Source organism: Poromitra crassiceps (genome assembly GCF_964638095.1).
Source record: "Poromitra crassiceps genome assembly, chromosome: 16".
NCBI lineage: Eukaryota > Metazoa > Chordata > Actinopteri > Beryciformes > Melamphaidae > Poromitra > Poromitra crassiceps.
This window is the reverse complement of record NC_139645.1, coordinates 28,149,013-28,162,450: the sequence shown is the minus strand read 5'-3', so window position 1 is coordinate 28,162,450 and position 13,438 is coordinate 28,149,013. Positions and strand designations below refer to the sequence as shown.

Genomic DNA, 13,438 nt, shown 5'->3' with positions numbered 1-13,438 from the left:
TCTTTAGGCTACTGTATGGGGGCAGAATTCAACATTTTGCACTGTGGGCTAAATTTTTGATCAGTCGAAAATCTGTTTGATACTTTTGTGTAGCACAGTCTAACGATGCAGATGCTGAAGTTTGGTGTCGTTTGAAGAAAAAATGTGGGAGGAGTAGGGTTTAATTAGTTTTTTGCAGTTTTGCGGTCTTTAGACTTCATAATTGGCCATAGGTTGCAGTGTACAAAAGTTTCTCCTCATTTGGGCCCACATTTCGGTGAAATTTGCAAAGCCATAACACGTATGCCTGATTTTTTACAAATTTTCAAAGTTTGAAACTTTAGACGGTCGCTGTAGTGCCGCCATTAGGACTATTGGCACCAAATTCACGTCAAAGACGTTTGGCATGGGACTGAACCTTTGTGCAAAGTTTGGTTTATTTTCATGCATGGGAAGTCCAACTTCCCGGGAGAAGAATAATAATAATACAGGCAAATACAATAAGTGGCCCCTGCCGCTTCGCTGGCCCGGCCACTAATAATGTCCCTAAATTGTTCAGATCTTGGACTCACTTTGTTTCAGCAAATATGGGGTTAAATATTTGGACCAGCCTCCACCGGCAAATGGATTTGATTGACAGCAAGCAGGCAACCCTTTGCGAAGACCCAACTCTGGTCATGAAATGGGGATGACAATTTTGATGACAGGTGTCTTAATCAATCAGAATTTCATTGAGTTGTGGGGTTAGCCAATCACAATTAGTTGAGTTGTGGGTGGGATATTTCCAGGGATTCGCAATCCAAGCCAACCAGGAGACGAGGCGAACTACAAAGAGGGAGGAGTTAATGATGATTCAGAGATTTCTGAGAAGTAGGAAGTGTGGCTGAGTTTTCAAGATGCCTGTTCAAACCAAAGGATTTAATGATTGAAAATTAGAGCTATCAACCTGCAAATACGTTATAGAAGGCCCGGTTCTGATAGGCACGGTTCGCCACTGCTATACATACATAGTACATACATACCGGTACATACATACATACATACATACATACATACTGTACATACATACTGTACATACATACATGAATAGAAATACATACATACACACACACACACACACACACACACACACACACACACACACACACATACCAACACAGTCTCACAGAAAATTGTAAAATAGCAACGTTTTAGACCAACATTGCTATGACAGATAATACCTATGTGATGGACAGCAAACAGAGCAGGCTGCCGCCGGCAAGGAGGTACGTTAGATCGCTCTCATCTCGTTCTCTCTCTAACGTAATAAGCATATGAGCCGCTGTGTGTCAGAAAATAAGCTATTTACAAGACATAAATACAGGCATTTCACAAGCCCTGTTTTCCTCGTTTTCAGGTCGCAGTTCAAACTGATGATCGTTTCTGATGCTAATCAAACCGAAGTTGTCCGGGTGACTTAAACATCATATTTAAAGCTGGAAATAAGGTCCAGGGTGGAAAAAAACTGAATTCTCCTTTCCTTTAAGTGATATATAAGCAGGGGGGAGGGGGGGGGGGGGGTAGGCTAGTGTCTGTGGCTAGTGGGATAATGTCCATGGGGGGAAACCCCAGCCCATTACAGAGCTGGTTGTGCTCAGTTAAACAGACTTGAGAAGTATCATTGATCAGTGCTGTTCCTTCACCTGTAGATATCTGAGGCGCGGGTCGGGGAGAAAGATAGATCAAAGGCCTCCGGCGGCATGTAGCCTAGCGTTCCTCCTCCATCTTTGCTGTCCTTGGACATGACGGTCTGGGTATACCTGGCAAGTCCAAAATCAGTCAGCTAGAGAGAGAGAGAGAGAGAGAGAGAGAGAGAGAGAGAGAGAGGGAGAGAAAGAGAGAGAGAGGGAGAGAGAGAGTTCTTGATTTCTGTGAACATTTCATTTGAGGGTGCAGCCATTTCCTCATAACTCTGCTATCAAGATCTAGAAACATGTCATCAAACCAGTCTAACCTAAGAGAGAGAGACAGAGTAATGGCCTCTCTTTACTTCAACAACAAACATCACATCATCATCATCATCATCATCATCATCATCATCAGTATATAAATGGGAGCTGGGGCTCTGTCTGTTTGTCTGTCTGTCCCACTGATCCCAGTGATGTCATAAATCTCACTGATGACATGATCATCAGTGATGTCATAAATTCACTCACACACACAAAGTCACAAGAGAGACTGAGGGAGAGGGAGAGAGGGGAGAGGGGGGGAGAGAGGGAGACATTGTGCGCCTGCCAATAGGGCAGGCAAGGCCACACAGCAGCCGAACTGCGGGCAAGGTCGAGCAGCAGCCGAGCTGCGAATACGAGCTGCTGGGCCAGCTCGGGAGCTGCAGGACAGGTGAGCCCGCGCAGCAACAGGAGATATGTCTATATATATACAGTATGAACCTCAGCAGTATGAGTGTGGGACTCACCTTGGCATTGAGGCTGTCATCCAGCAGAACATTATGGGGCTTCAGGTCCAGGTGAAGGACAGAGAAGCTATGGAGGAAGTTCATGCCTCGAGCCACTTGGTAAGCCAGTCTGAAGGCCAGCGGCCAGGGCAGGGTTCCATGCAAGCTGTTCTGTGGGGGGGGGACAAAAAATCTAGGTTTTTTCCCATAATGTGTGGAAAAACTACAGTAAAAAATCTTGGTGCAGGACAGAAAGAAAGAGGTCTGTAGGACGATCTGTAGGTAGATGGCACATACTCCATGACCAAAAATCCTTCATCTGGAGTCAACCCGGACATGCGACCCACACTTCCGGAATGGTATTGCAACTACATTTTTGGTTTCTCAAAGACATAAAAGTGGATTTTATGCAACAATTTGGAAGCGGCAACATCTGTTATTTAGAAGAAGAGGATGTTAGGCATCGGATAGCGTCTTCACTTCAAGTTTCTGGCTCAGCTAAGGACTCATTTTAAGGCCTAGACGTGAGAGTGGCGCGATTGTCTGATGGGAAATGGTACGTGGGTCCCCGGGCGCTAAAATCTAGGTTTCTTCCAAAAATGTTTGAAAAAAGAACAATAAAAAATCTTGGTGCAGGTCAGAAAGAAAGAGGTCGGTAGGACGATCGGTAGGTAGGTAGATGGCACATACCCGGTTATTGGCTAGGAGGGAAGGTAAGTAGGAAGGCAGGTAGGTACAAAGGTACAAGGTATGAAAGTAGGTAGGTAGGAGGAAGAGGAGCGGTAGGAAGCTAAGTAGGGAGCTACATATGTAGGGTAGTACATATATCTAAACTTTTGATAGAGGTTTATATAGGTACTACATACATATCTAAAAGTACTACCTACATATTTAAACTTCTACGTAGAAAGGTTACCTGCAGGGAGGCCAGGGATCCTCTCTCCATGAACTCCATGACCAGGCCGAGCTGTGAGGACCTAGAGGAGGGCGGCTGGCCCTGGAAAACGCCAAACACCTGGACGTTGAATGGGCTGTTTGCCTTCACCATCAGGTCCTTCTCACGCAGCAGGGACTCGCTCGACCTGTGTGTGACGTGTGTTGGTTAGACGCACTGGTAACAATTTAAGGTTATTTGCAGTCAATAGAAATCTCTTAGTGACTAGTTAGTTACCCGTCATCGTTATGAAGCAGTTTAACAGCCACCTCACATCTCCACTGAAGATGCCTGGCTTTATAGACTTGTCCAAACCCCCCGGAGCCAATCACTTCCCAGCTCTGCAGGCTGGAGTCACCAACCAACACCGGAACTCCACTGCTGGACAGGGCCATAGTTCACTAGAGGGGGGGCAGGGTTACAGTGGGAGGTTATTCATGGTAATGAAATGTACACAGTTCCAATATCTGAAGTCTGTTTCCAAAATGATGTATCTCCATTTGAAAGAAGAAAAAGTAATCTGAAATTCATTGTTCAGTAGCCTATGCCAAAAACTATCGACATCTAATGTTCTGATTTTGTCATCCATGTTTATACAAACAGAATGATTGTTTTTTTTAGCCTTGGGGATGACTGAGACTTTAAATGTGCAAAGAGGTTTTAGTATGAAAGGGAGTGAACCTCAGTTTGGTGGAGGTTGTAGTGTTTTGTTCACAATGTATCAACAGAAACACAACATGTATCTGAACTTACAGAGGCCTACTTCTTCTCACATGTCCTGCATATTTCACCAATTCAATGAACTGAGACTACAACCTAACTAGAGTTGATCAGGCTTCCACTAAAAGTCAGAAATAAAATTAGGTTATTTTTGGCCACATTGACAGCAAAGGTTGGATATTATGGCACTATGAACGCCATCTGCAAACAGCAGGTTCATGATTTGAGCACTGGTGAAAGTGGGCCGGAACCGTCCGGAACTCAGTTCCGTTAAGAAATTCTGTGCCTGAACTGTTAGGATGATGTCATCATTCCTACTGTGATGTCATCCTTCCTACTATGATGTCGTCATTCCTACTATGATGTCATGGATCACTGATGATGTCGCAGACGGTGATGATGTCATGATTCATAAGTGTCTCAATCATTTTTTTTTTTTTTTTTTTTTTTTTTTTTTTTTTTATTCAAACAGACAAGAGAACATTGAATATTGGAACAGACATGTGCTCATTACAGAAAATAAATTAAGATGGACAAGTATGATGGTACAAATTACAGTCGAGAATCAAGTAGCAATGACAAAAGTGAAAACAAAAACAAATTATTCCTCTTTAAATAGTTCACAATATAATTTGACAGTTTTATTACTCTTATTACCATCTATACGTTTAAGAGTCCTAATGTAATCATTAAACTCACAAAGAAACCTTATGAAATTGGGGGAAGATTTTAGCACTCTGGCCTTATGTATATGAAATTTACCATATAAAATCCACAGGTTAACAATGAATTCAATTACACTATTCTCATGATCAAAGTAGGTAATGACATGTATACATTCAATCCTGATGTTATATTTAGTTTTCCTTAGAATGTAATCCTGCATTTGAGTCCAGAACGCAAGTGAGTGCAAACAATGGTAAAATAAATGAACAAAAGTTTCAGGGTCAACACTGCAAAAATTACATTTGTTATCTACTTCTAAAAATTTTGAAAAATACAGGTTTGTTGGATACATACTGTGCAAAATTTTGATGTGTACTTCTTTAATCTTATTATTGATACAGAATCTATGTGGTGAAAGCCATGCTCTCTGCCAGTCAATGTCAGCAAAAATACTGTTCCAGTAAGCCTTCCCTCTAGGAGTAATTTTCTTTTTTTCATAGAAAGCATTACGGATATGTTTATTGTTACATTTAGCATTCAAAATGTCAATACCATTTATCTTCAAAAGGGTTTCCAATCGCAATGCTTCTTGATATTGAAGATGAGTTTTCATTAGATGGGAAAGACCGTTAGGGATGGCTTTCATCACATAGTTGAATTCCTTGCTTGTTACTGGAAAAGCTTTACGCAGGAGGAAATGCTCATAGCTAAATAATAAACCGTTTGCATCAAAAAGATCACTTACAAAAATAATATCTTTATCAATCCAGCTTTGCTTAAAGATTGATTTTTTATAAGTGTCTCAATCATGCCTTTCGAATGGCCTCGCTGGTGATGTCATAACACAGGTCATATTCGGGATCTATAAAGGTTCGTTTCTGCAGGTCCTCGGTAGTTGTTCATAAACAAATCTCGCGACAACACTCTGCAACCGTTCCCAACTTCGAACCTTGCAGACCTAGCTATCAAGTTCCACAACTTCCCTACTTCTCGAGACTTCAGTTACCAAGTTTGCCTTGGCCATCAACTATCCGCGAATAGATCCACATGTCTTCCGACACCAAGCCTGACATGAACGGCGTTCCTGGAAGACACGCAGCTGCTGTCAATCAAAATCCGATTGCTGCAGAAGCAATCACGATTGCATAATTTCCAACAAGGAAACACATCTGTGCTGACGTTATGTCGTTAGCGTAACATAAACAACAGTAGTCTCTCTCATAAATTGCTTCTAAATTGTTCCAATGCAGTGTTTTAGACCTGTGGTTTTAATCCGTGCTGTGTAGGCTATAAGCACGCAGCTTCTGATGCCGCTGCTGCTGCTCGGCTGTCTGTCCATACTGCGTTATTTCGAAACCCACATAGGTTAAGCCAAAACCACGCCCTGTGCCCGCCTACGCAGCAGTCAAGCGCCGGGATTGGCCAGGAGAAAGTCTTTTGTCTTCTTTTGACGGCTCGAATCTCCCACACCACAACCACTGCACAGCACACAGCCCAGCGATTTCATGAACCAACTGAATTGCTTTTGATAGCGGACATTGAAATATGAATGATGGTCACATACCTTCCTTAGTGTATTAACGCTAATGAAAACGTAATACAAGCTTTTAACACATTTCCCACACCACAAACACTGCACCCAGCCCAGCGATTTTACTAGGCCTAACCAAATTGCTCTTGATAGCGGACATTGAAAATAAATTACTGTAATATATTAACGCTAATGAAAACGTAACACAAGCTTTTAACACACAAACGATTTTTAAACATATTTATTTCAAAACATCATTTAAAAATTCAGAGCTTTAGCCAAAGCTTTAATAACAGAGCTCAGCTGACAGTTGTACTTGCAAATGAAAAATATAAAAAATGTAAAATTAAAAATACAATAGGCTACAGCACATAGGCCTTCTTCTTTTTTTGGCACAGCTAAACCCTAACCCCAGTACAGCAGTTTGTTCCAGGCCAGTGAAGTCCCAACAATCTACAAAACATGCAATAATATAAAATCATAGATACAAAGTTGAATCATACACAATCAATAAAGCCAAAAGTAAATGGTTAGCCTTCCCAATGGCCAAGGGCAGCATCTGTTATTCTGGCCTCATAATAAGCACTGAGGCGGGTGGTCAGAAAGTCAAATAACCGCAACAACACCAACAACTACAGCAAGGCTGCAATGAGGATATTATTATTGAAAGACAAAATCCTACATCGCACCAAAGCATACAATGTAGCCTAGTGCGGTTATTCATAATAGTTCACACAGGAGAGAAACAATTTAATTGTTCAGTGTGTGGTAAATGTTTTGGTCAAAAAGGAGAGTTGAAATCACACATGATAGTCCACATAGGAGAGTCTGTTGTTGTAATGTTTAAACAGGCCTAAATAATCACTATACATATTGTCAAGTGTTTCTAATTTCTACACCATACAGGCATTCAAAAAATGGATGTGTGTGTTCAGGGATGCATGAAGCTGGGGGCGGGAGGAGGACAATATGAAACGATGAAGGTTGGGGTAGTATAGTTCCTGTAAGAAATTCAAACCACTTTCACCCCTGGATTTGAGAGAATTTAGCACAAGTCTTGCACAAGTCGACTATGCAGTTATAACATTCAAATGTCAGCTAGTGATCATCAAAAAACAGTAATGTTACCTTGGAAGATGTTTTCCTGGTGAATTCACAGCAGCATCCAGATCAAGTCACTGAGACGTTCTGTCTTCACCTGGAGAGAGAGAGAGAGACAGAGCGAGAGAGAGAGAGAGAGAGAGAGAGAGAGAGAGAGAGAGAGAGGGAGGGAGAGAGAGAGAGACAGAACAGAGTTATTAATTTCTGTGAACATTTCATCTGAGGGTGCAGCCACTATCAGTAGGCTATGTCATCAAACCAGTCTAACATGAGGCTAGAAACCTGGTATGAAGCAAAGAATTCACAAATCAGGTGATGAAGTTCTACCGTGTGTCCTATAGATGGAGACATTAACCACATCATCTAAAGTGAGCTAATCAGCAGACCAACATAGCACAACACTGGGCAGTTGGAAAACTGGATATTATATTTAAACCTCCAAACAAGTTCATTTCGTCTAACTAAAGTTAACTAAATATTGTTCATAATTATGAAAAGACTAGTTGTATTTTGTTGTCAATACCTGACAGTTTTGACTGCTGCTTCCTGCAATCTTCATCAGAGACGTCACGTGATGTTGCTGTGGCGTGTCATATGACTGGTTTGTTGGTTCGGCTTGGTGTGTTCCAGGAAGTAAAGTTGCTTTTGAATGAATTATCTTGTGTGTGGTGTGGGTAGTCACTTCAAAACACTGTCCATTCTGTTGTTCAGGTTTTTACTCTTCAGTCTCTTGCTTGCTTGCTCTGTCAACTACAACATCATATATCTGCAGGTGGATAACTATCGAGTAACAACTTGTGGCTGTAGAACTAGTGGAAACAAAACTATGTCACTACTACTAGTCTATAAAACTACCATGTCACTAGTCTATAAAACTACCATGTCCCTAGTCTATAAAACTACCATGTCACTAGTCTATAAAACTATTATGTCACTAGTCTATAAAACTACCATGTGACTAGTCTATAAAACTACCATGTCACTTGTCTATAAAACTACCATGTCACTAGTCTATAAAACTACCATGTCACTTGTCTATACAACTACCATGTCACTTGTCTATAAAACTACCATGTCACCATACACACTACTCAGTCTGGAAACCATGGTCTAGACCAGACCATGGGACCAGACCGTTCTTTTAATACATCCATGGACCAGACACGCACACACAGCAGTCTCTCTACTCACAAACATACTCACAGGTATGTTTTGGTGCTTTTTGCCTTCCGTAGATTCTCTGCAGTTTACATGCTGCGTGCGTCAAGCTAGCCAGAATAAGACCGGAAAAAGACGTTAGCCTTCAAAATCTAAATGAAATTTTGCATTGCATCTTTTTTGTATTTTTTTCCATGAGCAGCAACACTGGAACATGTTTGACCAACAGAACCTTTGTTTGTTTGTTTGTTACAACAAAACTAGCGTCGTCGAGGCTACAACAACAAACCCAACAAGCACAATTATTTTATTTGGGGGGGGGGATCAGGACAGGAAGCCACATTCTTTTCCTCTGGCTAACTTGACACCGATCCGCCGTACGCAGTCGCCAGCTAGCCGAATCAGGAGGGAAGTGCTCTGCTAGCTGTCTTGTAGCGTAGCGTTATTTCCAGTTGTTTAGTAAGTTAGCTTAGCTAGTCATCTAATTTAATATCGAGTCGTGATGGCGTACCAGCTGTACAGAAACACCACGCTGGGGAACAGTCTGCAGGAGAGTCTGGACGAGCTAATCCAGGTACACACACAGCTGTCTGAGACGAGCTAAGCTATCTAGCTTAGCCTGCTGCTGACCGTGTTCACTGATGCTATGTTTGTTAGCTCTAAGCTAGCTAGCCTTCAGCTAGCCAGCGAGACTCATCAGAATGAATTATTTGCTTTGCATGAAGTCCTTTAAAAGAAAATAAAAGCTTGAAAAAGTACTTCAAAGTCCTTCAATTTCATCTTGTAATGTCTGTACGAACCCTGCAGACAACATCTTCAAAACAAATCCAAGGACTCAAAAAAGTTGAGACTTTTTAAATTGAAAAATGTGTAGGAACCCTGGAGTTTGGAAAATAATGTAAAAATACTCTCACATGATAAGTGTCAGTGTGAAGAATAAACTCCTCCATAGAGTTTGTGTCGTGCCCATCGTTTGTGTATATTGTGTTGTTCATGTGTGTTAGTGTTGTGTTTTGTCTGTTAGTTGGGGCAGGATGACATTCAGGTCTGGAAAAGTCTGTGCAGGAACACTGAACACAGACACGGCACACATAAAAACATTTAAATATCATAATGTGCATAATCGGTTTTGATCATAAAACTGAGACATAGGATGTTGTAATGCAAGCTGGTGATATGCTGCAGAGTGGATCTTTCCTTTAAGGCTCCCCATAAGACTAGAACACCAATGACTTGTTATGATGGACATTCTCTCTCTCTGTCTGTTTCAGACACAGCAGATCACGCCTCAGCTCGCCCTACAGGTGTTGCTGCAGTTTGATAAAGCCATCAACACGGCGCTCGCCAACCGGGTCCGAAACAGAGTCAACTTCAAGGTGAGAGAGAGGCCGTCACGTTAAAGGATAAGAAAACATTTGTGGAGTTTCACCGCAAAACACTATTGCAGAATTCTACACACAATTCAAGTGAATGGGCTCGAACTTTCAAGAAGAAAAATATGCCTCCTGACGTAATCAAACGCTGCCTGTAGGGCTGGGTGATCAATCAAAAGCAATATATATCGGCGTTAGACAATTCATCAATACAATAAGAAAATGGATATGTCGCTTGATAATTAGTTTAGTTTAGTTTATTTAGTTTATTTTGAACATGTTGTTAAAAAAAGACAAATAAGAACATGTACATTTAAGTACATTCAAGAAACAAAACAAACAAAATCAAATGATCAAGCATATCTTTCAAGAAAGAAAAATCCAGTACATAATTCAAATGAAGATTTCCATGTTCAAAAAGGAGTAGGAAGAAGTTCAAAAACTTATCTAGTCCTACCCCCTTTTTCTATTATTATTTTTTCTTAATTATTTTTTTAATTTATTTTATTAATCTTAAGTAATATAGTGTAGTTTAGTAAATAATATATAATACAATAACATAAATATTAATTATATAGCTATGTATATGTGCATACATACCTGTACACATACATATAAGTACACACAAATATACATACATTTCAGCTGTCCCTTACCAGAGTCGATGGTTGACATGCCAAACAAGTCAAGCCAATCAATAACCCATTCAATGCAAACATAATGTATAACCCCGAGACCAATACAGTCAGGTCAACAACAAGCAAATCACCTCGAGTCCTTCTCATATCCATTAAGTACACCAATTTTAAAAAGTCTTTTGAATTTCATGATTGTCTCACATGTTTTCATCTCTTCACTGCAGCTGTTCCACAGATTCACTCCTTTAGTTGTGATGCAGTGATGTTTAATAATGGAGCGTGATGCACAAACAGCCAATCAAACAAACAAATCCTGAAGTTCCCAAAGGAGCATATTTAGCTGCAACACTCAATTTGTTTTTAATTGTAGTGTTTGTTAACATTAACATGATGATCTGTGTGCCTTGATAAATAAGCTAGTTCAAAATAAAGTGGTTAAATTGAACCTTTTTTCTCAGTGTTAATAAAAAAAATAGGAATTAAAATTATCAATAATTATCGATATCGACTGTGTATGAAATATTGTATATATATATATTATTATTCTTTTCTTTTTTTTTGCTATATCGCCAGCCCTATGTCTGATGTAATCAAACTCCACAAGCCCTGAGATGCCAAGTTGTCTTGAAAATACCTCATTACTTTTTGCCATGTTTACCCAGCGAGGAAACTAGAAGCCATCTCAAGAAGCGACACGTCTGAATTACACACAATAATAGCACGGATGTGGGTAGCGGTTGCTTGCGGCCATCCACCGCGGGTGGCTTGCTTGTCTATAGTGCGGTGTTGCAATTTTGTGGTTATTGTGGCAGTAAGAAAGTAGCCGGCTGGAAATGTTTTAATGTCTGTCTGTTTAGCTGCCAGCTGGCGCGTATGGAAAACCCTGTCCTGTCAGCTGGCCAGTCTGCTCTGCTGCCATGCCTTCTGCAAACGGCCTGCTTGAGAATCTTGCAGCACATCAAATGTTCTGGATTGTTAAGTGTTGCACCCAAAGGCTCTCTGTCGCTCCCTAAAATGCCTTTTGCACGGTTTTGACTCCTGCCACAGTTTTTTTTGCACGTCTCGTTTCCCTATATGGCACTCTCCTGGGAGTGGATAAAACAAAATAATATAATACTGTAATTGGAGAACTGTCTGTTTGTCTGGAGTTGCAAGGCGCACCGTTGCTCTGATCACCTCCAAAATTTGCCAAAACACTTTTCAGGGGTCTGGAAAACTAAATGAGATGAGAAAAAGTCAAATGAAATGAAACAAAGTGCATAATACATTCATCACAGAATATTTCTCGACAGTAACAAGTCTGTCTCTCCCTCTTCTCTCTCTCTCTGTCCTCAGCACTCAGCAGCGCCCCCTGGGGCCGTCAACTGGCAAATCACTTTTTTCCTCACTTGTTTCAAGCTGAAGGCCCTGGCTGTCAGATGAAACACAGCAGCACGTTGTCTGGGGATTTTTATTTTTTAATTTTTAATTTACGTTTTTGTGTCACTCTTACATTACATTACAGTCCATACATTGTAGCCTATAAACCATCACCATCATACAGATTTACATGAGATTTCTTCAAGATAAACTACATAAAAACGAATCAAAACAAAACATTCACAGCACTTTTTTTTTTACATTCATGTCACAAGTTAAAAAAATCCTGTGATCAGATCCTATACACCTAATCAGCTCACATTCATGATAGATTCAAATATTAAATCAAATAAGAATATTATAAAGCAGGTCATCAAACAACTCAGATTCATATACTTCCATAGACATACTTAATAACTATTTTGAGCATAACTATAATAAATTAAATAAACTTCACTCGTAACTTTCCACTTCAACGGAGTTGCACTGGACTCACGTTGTATCTTTGGAGTGGAGTTTGATTAGTACAGTGAGATCGGGATGTGGCTGTTTGGTTAGACTGATCATCTAATCAGCACCAGCTGTGCGTAAGTTGAAACGTAAGCTAGTTTGAACGTAGCAGTTCGTGTGGACTTTACACCCCAACTTAAGAGAGAGCTTAGGTTCAGCTGGTGCAACAGGCTGCAGAAGTACAGGACAGACTGAAGTCCTCTCGCAGGAACACATGGAGGCACATTCAACATGGATCTGTATCCTGAAAACATTTCCCTTCATCACAATTGTGGTGGGATTTTCCTTGCACTCACTGTCCTTTATACACGAGAGAGGGAGAGAGAGAGAGGGAGGGAGAGAGAGAGGGAGAGAGAGAGAGAGGGAGAGAGGGGAGAGGGGAGGGGAGGGGGAGAGGGAGAGAGGGAGAGAGAGAGAGAGAGAGAGAGAGAGAGAGAGAGAGAGAGAGGCATTCAGGGACGCTAAAGCTGCACTGGCTGGGGCTGCTATGTTGGCACATCCATCACCAACTGCCCCGGTCACAATCACGACGGATGCCTCTGAGTACGCTGTGGGGGCGGTGTATGAACAATGGGTGAGTGGAGCCTGGCAGCCCCTCGCCTTTTTCAGCCATCAGTTGCGCAGCAACGAGAGGAACTATAGCACCTTCGACAGGGAGCTCCTTGGCCTGTTTCTCGCCATCCGCCACTTCCGTTTCCTGCTGGAGGGACGCCGCTTCACTGCATTTGTGGACCACAAGCCGCCGCTGACATTCGCCATGGCCAAGGCTGCCGAGCCATGGTCGGGGCGCCAGCAGCGGCAGCTTTCTGCCATTTCCGAATTTACTACAGACATACGGCATGTTGCGGGTAAAGAACCTCGTTGCCGACTGCCTCTCTCGGGCGGTGGTGCAGACTGTTCACCTGGGTCTTGACTACACTGCTATGGCTGCAGACCAAGCCGTTGATAAGGAGGTGCAGGCTTATTGGACAGTGGATACGAGCCTGCAGTTGAGGGATGTGGCGTTCGACGACGTAGGCACGATGCTACTCAGTG

The 13,438-nt window shown here is 41.6% G+C and overlaps 1 protein-coding gene and 1 pseudogene across 2 annotated transcripts in view; one reads left to right on the top strand and one right to left on the bottom strand.

The window, feature by feature from the left end:
* Positions 1–3,742, bottom strand: part of LOC310791558 (receptor-interacting serine/threonine-protein kinase 3-like) — a gene marked incomplete at both ends in the record, with an annotated part of 85,852 nt that extends 82,110 nt beyond the window's left edge. Inside the window, 4 exons of the mRNA XM_083653227.1 lie at positions 1,662–1,801; positions 2,435–2,584; positions 3,330–3,495; positions 3,585–3,742. Of these exons, the coding sequence (XP_083509353.1) occupies positions 1,662–1,801; positions 2,435–2,584; positions 3,330–3,495; positions 3,585–3,742 (614 nt within the window). The remainder of the gene's footprint in view (positions 1–1,661; positions 1,802–2,434; positions 2,585–3,329; positions 3,496–3,584) is intronic.
* A 5,178-nt stretch (positions 3,743–8,920) lies between these two features.
* On the top strand, positions 8,921–11,956 carry LOC310791557 (transcription initiation factor IIA subunit 2 pseudogene; annotated as a pseudogene). The gene is made up of 3 exons (XR_014553934.1): positions 8,921–9,097; positions 9,795–9,899; positions 11,870–11,956. The product of XR_014553934.1 is annotated as a transcription initiation factor IIA subunit 2 pseudogene (transcript).
* Positions 11,957–13,438: the final 1,482 nt, after the last annotated feature.